Source organism: Streptopelia decaocto (genome assembly GCF_964273445.1).
Source record: "Streptopelia decaocto genome assembly, chromosome: 1".
In the NCBI taxonomy this organism is placed as follows: Eukaryota; Metazoa; Chordata; class Aves; order Columbiformes; family Columbidae; genus Streptopelia; species Streptopelia decaocto.
Window position 1 is genome coordinate 196950075 of NC_138663.1, and position 19782 is coordinate 196969856.

General features: G+C 41.1%; 1 protein-coding gene across 1 annotated transcript; it reads left to right on the plus strand.

The window, feature by feature from the left end:
• Nucleotides 1-2032: 2032 nt before the first annotated feature.
• LOC309440945 (stromelysin-1-like) lies at nucleotides 2033-10161 on the plus strand. Its single transcript, XM_082055243.1, has 10 exons — nucleotides 2033-2164; nucleotides 2961-3202; nucleotides 3294-3442; nucleotides 4417-4542; nucleotides 5078-5239; nucleotides 5376-5532; nucleotides 6582-6715; nucleotides 7258-7417; nucleotides 8674-8774; nucleotides 9959-10161. Exons 1-10 carry the CDS (start codon nucleotides 2060-2062, stop codon nucleotides 10057-10059), a joined length of 1437 nt encoding a protein of 478 aa, XP_081911369.1. The 5' UTR covers nucleotides 2033-2059; the 3' UTR covers nucleotides 10060-10161.
• Nucleotides 10162-19782: the final 9621 nt, after the last annotated feature.

Sequence of the window (19782 nt, forward strand, 5' to 3'; positions counted from 1 at the left end):
ACAGTTAAATATGAAATTCTTGACTGTACAACTGCTGTCCCAGACCCAATCTCTTACATATGAATACTCAGGCAAAAATGGCTTACTGACTTCACTGAAAGTTTAATAGAACCCTTACAGAATATTAGCTGTGCAAGCTTGTAACAGTATATACTAACACAAAAATGTCAGGAGCAGGACAAGCAGAAAGAATCTTAGGAACATCTGCTTTGATACAATATCCCACAGCATTTTCCTGGAGAAGCTTGCAGCTCATGGCCTGGATGGGTGTAATATTCAATGGATAAAGAACTGACTTGATGATCAGGCCCAAAGGGTTGTGGTGAACAGAGCCGAACCCGGTTGGTGGCCGGTCACGAGCAGTTGAGGGGACTGGAGCTGTTCAGCCTGGAGAAAAGGAGGCTGAGGGGAGACCTTATCACTGTTTACAACCACCTGAAAGGAGGTTGTAGCATGAAGGGTGTTGGCCTCTTGTCCCAAGTAGCAAGTGATAGGACAAGAGGAAATGGTCTCAAGTTGCACCAGGGGAGGTTTAGATTGGATATTAGGAAAAAAATCTTCACAGAAAGGGTTGTGAAGCATTGGAACAGGCTGCCCAGGGAAGTGGTGGAGTCACCATCCCTGCAGATGTTTCAAAGATGCTTAGACGAAGTTCTTAGGGACATGGTTTATTGCTAGAATTAGGGTTGGACTCGATGATCCTGAGGGTCTCTTCCAACCAAAATGATTCTGTGATTGTCCTGGCACTTCAGTCACAAGTACTGGGCACTTCTACATGCTATGTTAAAACAATGGGCTCCAGACCTGGGCATCTGACTGTTCAGTCAGAAGCTCTCACTCTACAGTTGGCAGACTGGTTTAATGCTACCAGCGGCAGCTGTCCTTACATGTTGGTTTTGGGGAAGGAGAATGAGTGCATTATACAGAAATCTTTGGAGATGTTGAGACAAGAATCTTCTGCATTTCCTCTTCCTGGCCTGATTTTCAAGGTGGTTGCTGTGGTTATGGAGAAAATCTGGAAGTATTTGTCTAATGCTGTTCTCTGTGCCTGGGATTTGGGATCTTCCCGGGCAGGTTTTGTGTACAAAGCAAGACTCCACTCACAAGGACAGACGGCACTGCCATAACCAAGAAGAAAATGAAGAACTAAGCTGCTAGGAGTCCCTGGATACCCAGCGCTGGAGAGAAGGGTGACCTGAGTGAAGGCTGACTGGGACAAGAGGGGCCCTGTTAGTAAATCAGCACTACCACGCTGGAGATGAATTAATGTTACATAAATGCCAGAAGTAGGTCACACACTCATCTTCATGAGTAATATGATATTTCTGAGGGTAAGTCTGTCCAGCCAGGTCTGAGGGTTTGCAGCAAAACCAGGAAGGAGGTGCTGAGTTAAGCAGAAGCACAGGTTGAAGCTGAAGTTTTGCAGTTCAGAAGCTTCCCACGCATGGAACTGCTATTCCAAGTTATTGCCAGGGGTCCTGCACTGGTACCATAGTCCAGCTTGGCCATAGATATACATACATACATACATACATATACATACATACATACATATATATATATACACACACACACACACATATATGTACAGACAACTACAAAAAAAAAAAAAGTAGAACTTTTTTCTACTTGTAGTCTACAGTCCTGCAACCTTCTGTGAAAATTTTTGCCTTTAAGTACTTCAACAACCCATTTGAATTCAATAGGAATTTTGAATGGAGAACATTAAAGAGATATGCTCTAAGGTTTTTGAGAATAAAACTACATTTGAATAACTAAAAGGTTAATGAGCTTATTAAAAAGAACTACAGGTCTATGATCTCCTCATTACTCATATTTCCATATTGCAAAACCTGCACAAGGGTGGAACCAGATGAAGGACAGCACTAATCTTCAACTATGATAAAACATTGTTTTGCATATGTTCTGTTGCTAACTAGAAATTGTGAGAATTAGTGAGTCAGGGACTGGAAAGCTTTATAAAGCAAACATATACTATATAAAGATGAAGCAAGTGCGTGTCAGAGTGCAAAGACGACTTTTCTAAAGACAAGTGAACATGAGACTGGAGAACCTCCCATTTCTCCTGTTACTATGTGCAGCACTTTCTCATGCTTTTCCTGCAGATGCAAGGCAGAAGAAAGAAGACATACAGCTTATCCAGGTAAGGAAGGTCGACCTCCAGAGAGGAGATTTTAGCAACTGTTGAGCATCCATTGCAGTCTCTGGAACTAGTATATAGTAGCTGAGGAGCTAGTTCTGCAAATTCCAGTAGAATGAATAACATGATTGAGTATTTCTCGAAATAGAGGGAGTTGCATTCTTTACCATGATGACAAAGGTTTCTTTAATCATAACTCATTCTTGTTTCATTTCTTTTGTAGAGACCGACTAAAAATAATGATGTGTACACTTATCTGTTGATTCTACAAATGAATCAGTCCAGGTTTAATTTGTAGTCAGATGGAAATGTGGTTATTTGTGTGATTTTATTTCATAAAATAAAGATATTATTTTGTCTGAATAATTACTCTCAAAAAAATTAGGAAAATTAGATACTAATGCTGAAATTTTGTATTCAGTCCTATATTTCAAATAGTTTCTTCATTGCCTGCTTTAAAGGACTGTGAGTAACTTTAGAGCACAAGGTAAGTGGAGAGTACATTACTGAAAATAAGCAATTTGTTAGACCAATGTTAACTCTGAATGTATTCTAAGTAAACTGCAAAATATTTCTAGTGATAATATAATGAAAAAAACTGCCATTAAGAGAAAAACTTTCACCCAGGCTTTAACAAACTCTCTCACCCATGTGTCCAAGAAGCAGAAAGAAAGGTAGTAAAGGTACGTGTCTGAGGTGGTATTAGCATAATTTTTTATGCTCTTCAAAATAAGCACCACTGACTGTCCTAAAATGCTGTTCATTCGTTTGTTTGTTTGTTTTTCTTTTCTTTAATTAGAAGTACCTGGAAAATTACTATGGATTTAAGAAAGATGGGGAATCTTTCATTTGGAAAAATAATAGTCCAATGACCAAGAAAATAAAAGAAATGCAGGAATTCTTTGGTCTGAAGGTAACAGGGAAACTGGATTCTGGCACTTTGGATCTGGTACATAAACGTCGCTGTGGGTTCCCTGATGTAGCTGGGTTCTCTACCTTTGCAGGAGAGCCAAGATGGGCAAAAAAGGTTCTGACATACAGGTAGTTATCCTGGAATTCTTAATGTAAAGACAATGTAACATACAGTGTAACTTGTAAGAACACAACTCTTTTTCTACCTTATATTTCAAAGGATATTAAACTACACACCAGACCTACGCCCAGCAGATGTCAATGCAGCGATCAAGAAAGCGTTAAATGTTTGGAGCAGTGTGACACCATTGAAATTCATCAAGAAGGACAGAGGTGATGCAGACATAATGATCTCCTTTGCAGCCGGAGGTAAAATTCTATGTAACAGAATGTAATGTAATGTCATAGCCAAGTTACTGCAGTTGACCTTAAATGCTAATGATTTCTTCTCACGAGTAGCATATGGAGAGTTCAATGTGCACCTGAACAAACAGACAGAAAAACACAGCTCCCACTCAAGGTGCTATGGCTCTAATTCCTCAAGATCTTTGGGTGAGGGTATAGAGGCAGATGAAGAGAAGGAGAGAGAAAATAACTGTAATGATCTGTCTGTTGTTCACTGGATCTGTACATAGTATATGACACCCAATGTGTGCATGAGCAAGAGGCTCAGGGCTTGTGGGATATACCCATGCTCAGAGCTTATTGAGTGAGTAGCTCTAGTCACACTCCCAGGATTACTCATGTGCTTTGTGTGAGCTAAATAAATTCTAGACAGACTCAAGGCTTATATTTTTGGCATTGCCCTCAGGGAAGACTTACCAGCAGCCTTCATTAACAGTCATGCACACATACACTGTTCTAGTCAGCTCATCTGTTCCCACCCAAACATACCCACTCTTCTGAGCTATGCAGATAATACAGGTACGGCACGTAACCTCTGTGTTCTTAAAACCTTTCCTGGCTTACAGTCTTTCCTGGATCATCAACACTTAAATTGCCAGTCAGGTTCAGGTAACTACCTGATGGCTGCTGACATAGAGTTTATGAAAATTTTACCTTATGAACAATAAAGTGGTATATTTCAACCTAGACCATGTCCTCCTCTTCCTGTGTGGCAGCAGTATGTAAATATCCACCCATTTCTTGAGGAAACCAGTATTTCACTCCTGATGCGACATTTCAAATTTTCCTAAGTTTTCCCTGTGAAAAATAGAGCTTTCAGCAAATCTGTGTAGAAGGAGAGCTTGAAAGTTTATAAAATCAGCAGAGGTTCCCGTGCATGGTTGAGTTCTTTTACCCCCATTACCCTCAGTCAGCTGTGTATTGGACTTGCTCCTCAGGTCACAATGACTTCATACCCTTTGATGGCCCAGGAGGGTCTGTTGCTCATGCCTACGCACCTGGCAAGGACTTTGGTGGAGATGCTCACTTCGATGAGGATGAAACCTGGACCAAAAGCACAGAGGGTAGGAAATTAAGTTCTCTGAGCCCTTCCTGAAGCAGATTGTACAGGAAATAAAGGGTGCAGTGTCTGTCTCCCCTCTTCCTTAAGAAGTGCTTAAAAATGGTGCTGATTGGAAAGAGCATTGTTTCTATAGCTATAAAAAGCCTCTGAGCTCTCTGGTTTAAAATGCTAAGGCCCCAGCTGAACTTTGGCCATGGACCGGATGGAGATTTATTTGGGAAGGAGCTGAGGGACCTGGCAGCCCCCTTCTTCCCACTCCTCTAACCTACTTGTCTCTCCCCACACAGTTACATCACGGTTCAGGGTCCTTCTCCCACATTGACTTCTGCAGGATCTACAGACTATTTCCTTGTACTCTACTGTAATTATTTTATTATTTTTCTTTCTGACCAGAATTTCATCTTCATCTGGATTTCCCATAACATCTTCGTATGCTCAGGCAAGCAGTGCTGAAATCTTCTGATCTACCTTATGTCCTTCATGTTTTCAGGACAAATGAAAAGACACAGCTCTCCTATTATGTGTTTTGGTTTTAGATACGAACCTATTTTATGTTGCTGCCCATGAGTTTGGCCATTCACTGGGACTTTTCCATTCCAAAGACCCCAATGCTCTGATGTACCCAGTTTATAGGAAATTTGACCCATCAGTATTCCCTCTTCATCAGGACGATATTAATGGCATTCAGCACCTCTATGGTAATTCAGTTATTAATCAACTAATGCTTGTAATTTCAAAGATTTTGGAATGCTTTTCAGAAACATACTTTTTTTTGTACTGAATATACCTGAATAAGTTCTCACTCTAATTTCTTCCATAAACTGTTTATTTTAGGACCATCTTCTAACACCCACAGTGACCAAAGGGAATCTGCTGAGATAGAAGACACAACTGAGCCAAAAGATCCTGCACTGACAAACACCTGTGGCCTCAATTTAACTTTTGATGCTGTCACCACTTTCCGGGGAGAAATAGTGTTCTTTAAAGACAAGTAGGTCAACTCTCTGAAAGCAAAACAGCTGGATATAGTTTTTAAATTATGCCCTACCACATGGAAAAATAACTTTACCCAGAATAACAGACATTCTAGGCATGAAGGTGAAACAGGGAATCAGGATAAGAGGTGGGAGGCAAAAACAAAGAGGTTGGTAAAGAAATGAAGAGAGACAGGTGTAAGGAGGAAGATCACTTTTGAAACAGGGCATGTATTAATAGGATGGGGAAAGGTGGCTCCTCTGAAAACATGGGCGGTTTTCACTTTAGGCTGTAACCAAGTCCCAGGTGTTTGGCATCTGGGAGAGTTCAGCTTTGGGAAAAGGCACCACCGGCCCTGGGACACTCAGCATCTTCCTTGCTGTCCTTGCTTTGAGAGACTTCAGGGTTACCAGTCCTGTCACAATAACTGCTTGAAGAGCACCTGCAGTATTGATTTAGTATAATAATAAAAGGAAAGGATAATTGATTCAATGCTAAACTCAGACAAATTTTTCCTCTCTGGGGCACGACAGCCCAAAGACTTCAGGAGAAGGGGTAAAAGAACTTATTCCCCTCCTTTACATGTGGCAGGGCTGTGCTTCCACTGCTTCAGATCCTCCCAAAATCAACTTTAAAGTGAGTTTTGACCTCAGTGTTTGGAGTCCACAAAGCCAGTTATTTTTCAGAAGATCTCATGCACACCGACCATTCCTCTAAGCTGGTGTTGGTAACCGCAGGGTGGGGTTTCATTCCCAAAATCTTACCCCATACCAGCCATGTGAGCCAGGTCTTTCTAGGCTCTCTTTCTGGGTAAGCAAAAACAGTACCTGTTTGACAAAGAAGTTCATCTGACCTAATTTAGATGTCTGCATCCAGATGAGAAGAATACCACCATGGGAACAATTTTCTTTCCACTGACATTACAGGAAGCTTAGGGTGACTAACTCAGGGTACACAGCTGGGTTTAGTCAGATAAATCTTGCCCTGGTTGCCATGAGGTGGTTTCATGCATTAGTGTGTGTGAATGTCTGATTTTATTTAAGACCTGTTCTGTATTTCTGTAAGGCATTTTTGGCGCAAGCATCCTGCAGTAAAAACAGCTGATTTAAATTTTATATCTTCATTCTGGCCACGGCTGCCACCTGGTGTTGATGCTGCATATGAAATTCCTGAAAAAGATGAAACTGTCATTTTTAAAGGTAAACTGTTGCCTTTTTATTTTCCTGTGTTGTCTTTCCAAGTAGCCTTGAGAATTTGTTTCTGGCTTAAAAAAAAACTTGAGCTCTTTCTGTAGGATTCCACAAGCTTTAATTTAGTCCAATAAATTGATGAATTTCAATCACAGAGATAACAAAAATATTATCCAAAATAAGGAGCACGTATGTTATTTTTAATATCAATACAGAAAAGTTTCCCTGACAAAATAAATGTCATTATTTTCCTTTTTTTTTTTTTTTTTTATTCTGGAAAATTATCTATTGAACTTAAAAATGATAACACATGCTTCTTCCTAAGTTGTGGAAAACTAACATAAGTGTGAATGAAGACTGAAATTTCAGTTTCCATAAAATGTAGTGAGAAGATATATTCTTGGAATTTGAGTCTAGAACTTGTATGTAGAATGTTTTCAAGTAACCATTATTTTGTATCTACATTTTTCCATTAAAATATTAACTTTCATGAAAAGGATTGTGATACCCCCAGAAGAGATTCTGATGTTTGCATGAATTTTTCTTGATAGGGAATGAATTCTGGGTTGTGAGAGGAGATACCATACTTCCTGGATACCCCAAAAAAATCTACACCCTGGGTTTTTCAAAGGATGTTACCAAAATTGATGCTGCTGTTTATAATGCAAATGAGGGGAAAACATATTACTTCATAGGGGACAAATTTTGGAGGTAATATTTCTTGTTCTGCTTTCATAAATAGAAGCAAATATGATCATATGATCGATATCCTGTCATGATTTAGGGTGTGTTAGTCACACACTTCTGATGGCCTCTTTCAGTTTCACAACTAGCTATGGAAAAATGTTTGAAAGGGAGATCAAAGAGTGTTTTTAGCTTGCCTTTTAATTGATTCAATTATTTAACAGTTCTTTTATCTATTATCTATCTACCTATTTATTTCCTTTCCTTTAACTGCCTCACGAAAAAAGCCATTCTACAGCTCCACAAGTCAGCTCAGGAAATCAGTCAGAACCTCACTGTTTATACCAAACATTTCTGCTGGGTAAGGAGTACATCATCCTTTTTCCAGTTACCAGCAGGTAGTTTCATAAAGTTCCTGGTAGATGCCATGTGCTTCAAAGAATTATCTGCTGTGCATGGTTATTATTTCCCCTTTTCAATCCAGTTGTGCTACAGAGCATATAATTCTATGAACTGAAGGAGGTGCTCCTATAACGGAAGCAATAGATGACCTGAACTTTTGCAAATGAACAACACAACTTTTCTCTTTCTTGCCACCACAATGCTCAAGTCTTTGTACCTACAGAGATCATCCTGGAGTAACTATCCAGCCATACATTTGTAGGTCAAGCAGAAGATCAGACTTCCACATTTCAGTTCAAACTCTCATAGCCTGAAGAACTTCGGCTGAGCATTTTGTCTGATCATTAAATTTCTTACCAAGCAAAGGTATCAGAAAGAAAATACTTTCCAAAGCCTTTTGATATCAGCACTGATAGATAAACTGCACTTTACTCAAATCGTAATAGCCTGCTATAAGTAATGTTAGTAAAATTACTTAAAATAATTTATAACTTAAGAAAAATAGGATTTTTCCTGATAAACACTTCTTACAGAAAGCGGACATGAATGGAATCTTTTTGTAATCTTACAAATCTAACTGTTGTTTGACATAAGATTATCTACTTCTCCTTTAGGTACAATCTCTTAGAAAATATATTTACCAGACTGATGATGATGGTTCAAATATTAGGTATTCTTAGACAAGAAATTCTTCCAGTGCAGCTAATAGAGTAATAATTATTTATGACACATTGTATCTGTCTCAACTCTAACTAAATTACACTGAAAGTCTTCAAAGGACTCGGTTACCTGTTGTTAGGTAGAAGGTAATGAGGTGAGGTGAATTAATAATGAGTTGTTTGCAGTTTTTATTAACACCAGGTTGTTTATCGTTTTCTCAGTTACGATAAAAGAAGTCTGTCTATGGATAGGAAGCCCATACTGATAAGAAATGCTTTCCCTGGAATTAAGGGGAAGATCGATGCTGTTTTTCAACATGAAAGTGAGTAATTATTCTTAACAAAATCTGTATCAAATGCTCAGGCTCATAGGGCTGAGAGTGCTTGGACAGAGAGAGGCATTTCTAAATGCTGCCCATAGCCCTCGGAGTGACAGAGACCTTGAAATAGTAGTGCAATGCTCCCATGCTTCACTTTATACCTTGGAAAAATAGTGATAATATACCTTAGGTGATGCGCTGAAAATCTCAGCTGGAAAGGCCATCTTTAAGGGCCAGGCTGATATATCTGTATTCATGTTGATGCATACCTCACACCATGAATAGCACCACTCAAGAGAGTGACGCCCCAACAGCATGTCTACTTGCTGTGAGCTATCCCAGCCTGGCCCTCTGTCATAAAAAGGCACTTCTTTGAGGATAATAAGTGGCACTAGCTTCTCCTGAATGAGGGAGAATGTTACTTAGAGAGAGAGATGCTGGAATAAATGTAAGGCTCCATCCATAGTGGCAAATGGCACAGCTTCCCAGTTATCTCCTGGTCCCTCATCTGCTCATTACCAAAACCCATGCATGTTAATTGCTACTTAACAAATCTAGCAACTTCCTCCAAAATGAATCTTATATGTGGACCTGGGGATCCTTAACTGCAGCCGTTACTCCCGGAGGTCAATGTGGACATGACTGTCCCAGGCTGGATCTCTCCTTCCCTGCACCGGTACCTGGTGGCACCCCAACAAACTCATACCTGCTCGCACCTTTCCATGCTCTGTGCACACTCCAGGCTGTGCAGCACCTACCCACAGGCAGCCAGAAATACGCCCTCCTGGATGGAGGACAGTTGATGTGTCATGTTGTACTACGCAGGGACAGGAGTTGGACTCGATGACCCTTGTGGGTCCCTTCCAACTCAGGACATTCTATGATTCTATGGCTTAAACATGATCATTGCCTCACAGCAAATATTTTAAACTGCAGAAACACACAGGAAAAATTTTTTGCAAGGAGTGCATCAGGGGATTCATTAAGTATATTATGAAGTCTGTGCATGGCTGGTTTGCTATGGGAGGTGTCCCCATGCTGCTGTGCACCATTTTGTAGAGGTTACACCTGGGAGAAGATGTTGTTTGCAGTGTAAGTGTATTCAGAGTTTTTTGAGCTCTTTCCAGAAGTTGCTAAAACATATTAATTTTTACACCTGCAATAAAATAATTTATTTTTTTCCCTAGACTTCTTTTATTTCTTCTGTGGAAGAAAGCAATTTGAGTTTGATCCTGATAAGAAGAGAGTTACACGCCTCCTAAAGACAAACTTCTGGTTTCCATGTTAAGAAAATGAAATCTGTAATGGTGTGGGAAAAAATGTAGCGTTATTGCACTAGAAGCAGTTTTTCTTTTATAAATATATGGAACGTATAGGTACGTCAACATTAGCCAGCAAACCTCAGCCCCTGCACAATCTGTGTTTCTGTACATAACAGAATAGTATTTAACATACTGATGTGTATATATGTACATAATTAACATCAAGACTGCTAGTTTACCAAAGAAGAATGCAGTATTTACTTTTGATACAAAATTGTGTCTTGTTTGTATGTTTGTTTGTTTTTAACACAGTCTTCACTCTTCGTGTTGTACATCACCCTACACAGAGCCCTACCAGCCGGGAGTCCATAAAGAAGAGCATTTCAGACTAGACATTAGGAGGAAATTTTTTATAATGAAGGTGGAAAAATACAGGAACAGGTTACCCAGAGAGATGGTAGATGCCCCATCCCTGGAGACATCCCAGGCCAGGCTGGACGGGGCTCTGAGCAACCTGATCTAGTTGAAGATGTCTCTGCGCATGGCAGGGGGGTTGGACTAGATGACCTTCAAAGATTCCCTCCCAACCCAAATTATTTCATGATTCTACTATTTCTGTTCCTAGAACAACTGGGATTGCTTTCAACAAGTTTCAAATATTTCAAAGTTAAGCAAGTAAGCTAATCAAAACTATCACTCATAATTACAGACAGACAGGAGCTTCAAAGAACAATCTCTGCCAGCCTGAGGTGGGTGGCTGGGGATGGGAATATTCCTTTTCATTACTGGCTGGAGAGGCAGCATGTTTGAGCAGTCCCTGTTAGACACCTGATTATAGAAGGCTAAGCATAAGTGTGATGAATACTACCCTAAGGTATTTATTGATATAGGTGTGATTAAAGGCTCATCTTTAAAGGAGCAGATGAGAGCCCCAGTCATTCCTGACCTGCCTCTGTTCCTCTCCATGCTCCCACAGAAGCCCCCATGGTCTGGGGGACATCCATCACCATATGTCAAAAGGAAAGGGTCCCCACCACCTCACAGGCTGAGGGGTCACTGCCAGGGGCATTTGAGGATTTTATAAAACTTACTATAGCATCTTTGAAGGGGACTGTGGGAATGTACAAAATTTATTATGGGATGATTAGGGGAAAACCAAAGGCAAGGAAACGGAAGGATCAAAGGAAGGAACAGTTCTGGGAAAATAAACAGATAAGAGGATTAATGGGGCTGGTTGCGTGACAATAGGCTGCAGGTCAGTATGCTACTTAGGCCATGCCCTGGACATTTGGTTCTGTCTTCTCAATAAATCCTGTCTTATGTGTGGGTGAGCTCTTTCAACATGCATCTGAGTGAAATTCAAGATGGACTGGGTGAGTAGGTTAAGAGATCTAAGTACCAGCAGCTGGAGCATGGCTGCAAGCTGCAGGGACTCATATGTAACTAGGGATACAGGATGTGTGGGGGCATCTACTGTTTGTATTTCTATGTCAATGTTTCACCAGTGGACGAATGTGAAGAGGAGGAATGGATGTGGCCTCCAGTTCCTTTTGTATTTGTGCAAGTGCTCCGTGTTTTCTGTCTGCGATGATCTCTTTGATGATCGAGTTGGAGGCCTGTATCTAGTGGAGTGCCTCAAGGGTCAGTACTGGGACCAGTACTATTCAATATATTCGTCAGCGACTTGGATGAGGGAATAGAGTGCACTGTCAGCAAGTTTGCTGATGACACCAAGCTGGGAGGAGTGGCTGACATGCCAGAAGGCTGTGCTGCCATCCAGCGAGACCTGGATAGGCTGGAGAGTTGGGCAGGGAAAAATTTAATGAAATATAACAAGGGCAAGTGTAGAGTCTTACATCTGGGCAGGAACAACCCCAGGTTCCAGTATAAGTTGTGGGAACAACTTGTTAGAGAGCAGCGTAGGGGAAAGGGACTTGAGGGTCCTCGTGGACAACAGGATGACCATGAGCCAGCACTGTGCCCTTGTGGCCAGGAGGGCAAATGGCCTCCTGGGGTGTATTAGAAGGGAGGTGGTTAGTAGGTCAAGAGAGGTTCTCCTTCCCCTCTACTCTGCCCTGTTGAGACCACATCTGGAATATTGTGTCCAGTTCTGGGCCCCTCAGTTCAAGAAGGACAGGGAACTGCTGGAGAGAGTCCAGCACAGACCCATGAAGTTGATTAAGGGAGGGGAGCATCTCCCTTGTGAGGAAAGGCTGAGGGAGCTGGGTCTCTTTAGTTTGGAGAAGAGGAGACTGAGGGGCGACCTTGTTTATAAATATATAAAGGGTGAGTGTCACGAGGATGGAGCCAGGCTCTTCTCGGTGACAGCCAATGATAGGACAAGGAGCAATGGGTATAAACTGGAACACAGGAGGTTCCATTTAAATCTGAGAAGAAACTTCTTCTCAGTGAGGGTGACAGAACACTGGAACAGGCTGCCCAGGAAGGCTGTGGAGTCTCTTTCTCTGGAGACATTCAAAACCCGCCTGAACATGTTCCTGTGCAACCTCATCTGGGTGTTCCTGCTCTGGCAGGGGGATTGGACTAGATGATCCTTTGAGGTCCCTTCCAATCCCTGACATTCTGTGATTCTGTGATCTCATGGTTCTCTGGACGTGGGGGACAGACATGCAGCAGCTGCCAGTTCAGCACTGCTGACAAAACTTCCCTGCTGCTGAAATCAGACATTAATTGGTAATGCTCCTCAGGGCCCCTAAGTATGCAGATGGACACCTAGCAAGATCTAAGGTCTTTGAAAAGGTATCTTTTCTCTTATGCACATAAAAAATGTCACACAGTAGCCACTGTCTCACCCTCATTAGACAACTTCTCTAAAAAAAGAAAAAAAATCAGAGAAAAAATAAGTCTTGTATTAGATTCCTCTTCTCCATGAATGACAGAATGATTGAGTTTGGTTGGACCTCTGGAGCTCATCTGGTACAAACCTGCTCAAGGAGAGCCACCTAAAGCAGTTTGCCCAGACTCTAGGTGGCCTTTGGAGATACTGCTTTTGCATATATTCAAAGAGAAAGACTCCATCACCTCACTGGGCAGCCTGTGTCAGTGCTTGGTTACCCTCATAGTAAAAAGTGTTTCCTGATGTTCAGAGGGAACCTCCTGTGTTTCAATTTGTGTCCATTGCCTCTGGTCCTGTCAGGACAAGGCAACTGCATTGTATTTATACATACAATTGTATTGTATAGATGCAATAAGATATTTCAACACATTTTTTTCTGACGCTTTTTAAAAACCCCTAGTAGCAGAGCTATTCTAATGGGGCACTCCAGTGTGGATCTAGAATCCAAGCAAGTTTAATCTGAACTCTATCAAAGTCTAAAACATATTATGGCATTCTTAGTCTTGCAAGACAAACACTGGTGCCACACCTTGCTGTGGAGGTGGAAAACAAGACTTTGCTGACCAGGTAGAACTAGAGTCAAAATGATTAATTACAGTGCTTCGGGAAAAGGAAATGAGTAGGTCTGATGGTTGTCTGATATTGCCAAGGTCAGGGAAGCAGATTCAAGTCTTCTAACTTGAATATTTCTATTGAATTTAGGAGGAAATATTTCAGTGCTGCTTATTTGTTCCTTGTTACTCACCTCATTATATTCTTGTTTTCTAATTCTGGTTTTCTTTCACATTTCAAGTGTAGCTTTTTGAGTCGTCTCACAACTGCAAGACTTAATCAGTCCGTGGTCTCAGCTGTAACAATAAAAGCCCAAAAGATGCATGAATAGTTTGACTCACAATTGCTAGATTTTTAGCTCCTTAAGGAAGTTTCTAACCGCCTCTGAGTCTGGATTGTTTTCTTCAGTTGTCTCTTCTGCTGACTCTCCCCTACATTGTCTGTGCCCTCCATAGCACTGCCATTGTGGTTAACTGCACTAGATCATGTTATTTTAAATGGGATCATCTCTGCCAGCTCTGATCTTTCCAACTCTTTTTTTTTTTTCAGATGAGATAGTTCTCACAGTAAAGTTGGCTTGTCCTAAACCTTTCATGATTGTTTTGTAGGTTTTGGGCTCCCAAAGGCTTATCTGACTAGTTCTTCCTTGATTTTGGTGATTTCTGATTAGTTTGGACTCTTTCCTTCCTTACTTCACTAACTGTGCACACAGATGACCAAACTAATTGTTGAATATGAAGTCTTGGTTCTGCAGCAGACATAGAGCTCAACTGACACTAGTAGTATCTGTCTTAATATGATTTAGCTGGTTTAGGGTTGGATGTTGGTATCTTTTTTTCTTATTTTGAAAATCTGCGGTACTATTGACAAGTCAGCCTCATCATTTGAGTGAAAGCAGCATTTTTAACTGAAGGTCATTGACCTGTGTTTGATATCCTGTGCTCTTCTGAGGTACAGTTTGATACCTGGACCTAAGCTGTTATGTTGTCTGTGATACATTCAGTTCAAGCATTTCAGTTATGGTTTTCTCAGTCTTCTAAATGTACCAGATTTTTCCATGCTATAGCAAATTTCTAGCCTGTTTGCATGAAAAATTGAGTGAAGACAAAAGTCTCTTCACAAGAAACAGACTTATCATGCAGCTCCTTCTCCTCTAGAATTCTGATCACAAAAATTACTTTTTCTTCAATGCTTTACTTATAATGGTCTCAATTGTTGCAGTTTTCTACATCTTGCCTTGGAGGGCATTTTTCCTACATCTGAGTGTATCTGTTTGCCTTTTGTTTGCCAAAGACTCTGTAATGCATCCGTTAGACACAATCCAGGAGGTCCAACAGGGAAGGTCCAACACTATCCCAGGAAAAAAACCAGTTTAGTCTGCTTGTTCTTTTTCTTCCCATTTATTGATTTTCTTTGTTTCATACACTCACCCTCCCTGGAAGGGAAAAATGCCCTTTGATATTGTTCCTGGCATAATTACGTACATATTATCACAATAAGTAGGGCTGTGGTAGTGAGCCAAAAAGCTATTGTGTAATGATTTGGGCACCCAGAACTAAAAGACCCATGAGAGTTTACCACCTCAGTAAAACAGACAAAGGTAATGTACATCCTGGCAACAAAGAACAAAATTAAAATTAATCCATCTAACTACTGTTTGCAGGAAGTTGTTCCTAGTAAAATGTTGACTTGGGTTTAAGGAAATCTGGTTGAAAAAACCTCTTTCTTGGTGACAGAAGCAGCAGATTTTGGGGTTCACAAGTGCTGAAGGCAACTCAGAACTGCAAAGATGCATCTTTCAGCTGACATCATTATTCCAGAGAAAATAGTGAAAAGCTACCAAGGTGCAGACTTTGTTTCCAGAGGATTCCCTGGTAGCCTCTGAACTGCCATCTGATCTCCAGCCATCCCATTTGTGTTTGCTCCCTGGCAACAAGACAACAGTTCTTGCAGGTTCACAAGCAGTAGCTTTTTCACAGGATGTTTTAGCATTGGTGCCATGTGTCCAACTGGGGGTCTGTGAGCCTATGGCAATTCCAATGTGTCCCAAATGGTCCAGAGCTGCAGGGCATATGCAGATTGATTTTGCATATCAGTGCAGAGACATTGATCTTTCTTGCTGCCTATTTCAAAGCAAGTTTTACATCTGCACAACTTGTGTGATGCCATCCAGATTTAGAGGCAAAGGCCTTCAAGATGGTAAGGCTGGCTCTGCAAGGCATCCCAGGGCCTCTCTGCCATCGGTGAAGTCCTGCCTGAGACACAGTAGAGCAGGTTCCCAGCCCAGGCAACAGCTCAGATACAGGGATGAAGAATGTGATTTGATTTTCCTGTATTCAGGGAACAGGTGCTTGCCATGGAAAGTGGTCCTCCTTCCCTTCTCTTAATTGATGATGCCATGTCTGAGACTGTGCAAGTCACTGAGGTGTAACTCGGGCACTGCCCCAGTCTGTGATTTGTCACATTGAATTGCTCTTCTACAATAGAATAATTAGGACTGATTCAGCACCTGACATCCTGAGCCCTATCACAATGGCCTTTGGACTTCAATGTGGTTTGAACTATATTGTTGTGCTCCTAACACTGCCCAGCACAGCACTCTGTTTCGTAAACAGAGTGACTGATCATTCTCTTTGAGTAGAATCAACAGCATTTCTATAAAGGAACTGTTTAACATGGGGTGACGTTAAGCCACAAGCTTGTGCAAACTTTAAGACATCTGGCTTGGAGAGGTGCCTTTGGCTTTTTCATCTCGGGATTAAAATGTACTTGGCTCATTAAGAGAAAATTCCTAATGAATTCTTAAACTTCGTGGAAACATCTGGCAGTCAGATTAATATTGCTGCACGGTGACATAATTTATATGTTTGTCACTCCAGCCCTTGCATGGAAAGTGACATCCTCCAAGGAAATAGCTTGTTTCAAGACAACTTGCTGGATTTGCAGAAATATTTTTATTTTGTTGCTTAAAAATAGATTAGAAACACATGAAGAGATTAGGATATGCATAACAGCACAGAATGGACATAAAAGTACTTCCTGCAAGAATGACGACTGTACTTTGTAGTGCCACCTGCTATTGAGAAAACAATTACAAACATCATTGTGACAAATTAAAACAGTAAACAATTCTTAGAATTATGAAGTACCACTTCTGATGTTTGTAATATTAAAATTACAGAACTACTAATCAAAGTTCCCTTTTCTACAGTAATTCTGTAGTGAGAGACTTTGATTCAGGGAAGCCCCACTATGATTCACCCTATGAATTTATTTTTTCATTGTTTAGTCAGAGGTGTGCGTGGAAGATTCACCACAGGGAAAGAAGGATGAAAGCCATTAGAATATTTTAAAGTATTATCCGATATAACTAGGAGAAAAGGGAAATAGCCTGAAGAGTCAAATGCAAGCCCTAGGTAAGTGAGGTGCAAAGTAAATGGAAATCCCTAGGACAGAAAGTTGTTTGAGGCTGGGAAACTCTTCTGGAGAAATACTTCTCTTATGCTTCTGTCTAAATGTCCTTTTCAATCAATTCTGGAAAGAGGAAACATGCTGGATAGATGCCTGGCACTGCTTATACTCCTCTGCAGACCTAATGAACGAGGAATGGTGAATACAGCACCTAGAAAAGGGACACTTTGAGGTCTCTTGCCTCAGCACAAACAACAACAGTGCAGTTTTGCTGAGGAGAAAGTGTGCAAATAAAGAAAGATTATTGCTAATAGAGGGAGACACAAACTCGTACTGCCTGGGTGTATGATGGAAAAACCCTCGAAAATGCTGGCCCTTTCTTAACCACACGGTCAATCTGCTCTTCCTTAGGCACCCAGTTTGGCCTTAGCAGTGACTTAGTAGATGGGCCCAAGACCTGGCAGTGTGATTTGAGGTGACCAAAGTGTATTGATGCCTGTGTTCCAGGCAACAGCTGTCTCTGAAGAACAGTTAGGGGGTAGGTAAGTATAAAGTTGATCTCTCTCCATTGGTTAAACAGAGCCAGGGCCAACATGTCTCTGATGACCCCAGATCCCACAGTGTCATCAGATGCTGGTGTGGGCCCTCGATCCCTGCAGTAGCCAATCCACAGAACCCTGGTCTCTCCAGTATCCTTCCCTGGCTTATGGATGCTTTGCTCTTAACCTGTCATCCTACTCATTGGCTAATCCAGCTGGATCTTCATTAGCACTTGCAGTTACACGTATGTACCAAACTGACACACATACACCCTGGTGTCTCCAGTCACAGTACCACAGACACATGGATCTTCAGCCCCTGATCCGGCCTCAAGGGCTGCCACTGAGACACCAGCACACTTCTGCACACAGGACAGAGGCCTGGTCCATGAAAATGGCTAGAAATGGGGTTTGGTGAGAGGCCATAACAGACTGTGCTGTTCAGGTGCAGGTGCAATGCAACAGTCCCACAACCAAAATGAGGGACTGTGTAGACACCAGTTGGCACTCAGTGATAATTCTCATGTATTTTGAGATGTTTCCATTTCATTTTGGCATATTTATGTTTCTTTCTCTTGGGTTTTGTGATTTTTGTCTGAAGACAAGTTCTTGTGGCTAGCTGTCACAACATGGGAAGAGCAGATGACTAGAACCTCTTCTTCCCTCATTCAAGGGAGATGTGCTGAAGGGCACGCAGTAGGAAGCAAGTGCAGACATTGAAATGAGACATGGTTTTGTAGCCCAAAACCATGGAAATTCCCAAGACAGAGGTAAGCCACTGCTTCTGCTTCCTCTTCCTGATGCTGTTTAAGTTTTTCATTCAATGACTCTTCAATTACATAAACAGCTCCCACAGTTAATACTGGAGTCCAGGACTCTCTAGCTTGCTACGGGCTGCTTTGGAAAGTAATTTATTTAAAGTTTCCTGGAAAACAACCAGCTGTCACCTCTCACCCTCTGCTTGACTCAATATCCTCTTGGTCACATTAAAATTTGGCCATAGACCCTTTGCAGAAATGTGCAAAGCAGCAGAACTTCCATGTGATTTCCTAATGTTCCCATCTCAGGCACCGGACACATCTGATTAATCTGCATCTCTTCTTTGGCTGTATATGTTAAAACATGCCCATGATGCCTTCGTAGAATAAAATTTAAAAAAAGGATAGAAGAAATAAGGACTCAACTAAGAAAAAAAAAAAAAAAAAAGCCACAAACTACAAAACCAAGAAAGAAACAGAGGTATTGGATCAGTACTATATAAAACAGTCTATAAAAGTATTTATAGTGAAATAACATTAGCTTAGAAACAGAGTTAGAGAAGTTAAGCAGCTTTTCACAAATCCCAGGATCATGTGAGTTGTAGCAAAGACCTTGGAGAAGTATCTAACACACGCAGTTCTTCTTGTTCCTGTCTGAAAATCAAGATGGATTAAGGATCATCAACCATGAATTTTCCTTGGACTAAGAACCATGAGGCTAAATCTCTTTACATTTACAAAAGCTGTATCCTTTGGAGTATTGTCCTAGTCATTTCAAATACCATTACTGTACTGTTGCTTCTGCTTTTGCAATGTCCTGCATTAACTTCAGTCAATCACCCCAGACAAGCAATGGGACTCTCATTGGAAGGTATAAAGTAATTTGCTTTTCTCAGGGATGATGTCTGCTCAGTTGAACTGAGATATAGTTAGGGGATGCCACATTACAGTGAGTGTAGAATCATATACTAACTAAATTATTTTTCCCTGACATTTGAGAAACTAAGTGAAGTACTTCCCAACACAGTTAAAATTTTCATCCTATATTGAGGTCCTTCAGAACAAAACTTGCTCATATATCAGAAAAAAATGGTGATGATACATATTTACATTTCTCCCCCTCATACTAACTTTTACTGTTTCCCTTTTCAGGTCTCTGAAGAGGCTCTGTACCTCCAACAAGGACAGCAATACCAAAACCATTCTGAAAGAAGTCCAGCCTGTACCTGACAGCTTCCAGAGTTAGCACACCTGCAGCCTCTTCAGGCCATCTACTCTGGTGCTCAGCTGTCCTTGCTGTTAGAAATATAATCCTCAGTTTAAGAGTCTACACTGTAGGTTCTCATATGTGTCCTGGGTGTTTAAACTTCTGTTATTGTTGATTGAGACCTAGCCAATACACTCAATGAAGTATAGAGAGCAATTGATCTTAACTTAAAGTCCATGTCATATGGTCAGTTGAATCAGTCTCTAAAATCCATTGTCTGAAATGGGAGCTTAGACATCAAGATAGCTTGTGGATATCTACATGACAAAACCCTTAGGAAATGGCCTCAAGTTCCACCAAAGGAGGTTTAGACTGGTTATTAGCAAAAATTTCTTCGTGGAAAGGTTTGTCAGGCACTGGAACAG

Coding starts and splice junctions, on each gene's coding strand:
- LOC309440945 (XM_082055243.1), top strand. CDS start 2,060: ATGAGACTGGAGAACCTCCCATTTCTCCTGTTACTATGTGCAGCACTT. Junction 4,543..5,077: donor CTGGACCAAAAGCACAGAGG/GTAGGAAATTAA, acceptor TTTTGGTTTTAG/ATACGAACCTATTTTATGTT. Junction 5,240..5,375: donor TGGCATTCAGCACCTCTATG/GTAATTCAGTTA, acceptor TGTTTATTTTAG/GACCATCTTCTAACACCCAC.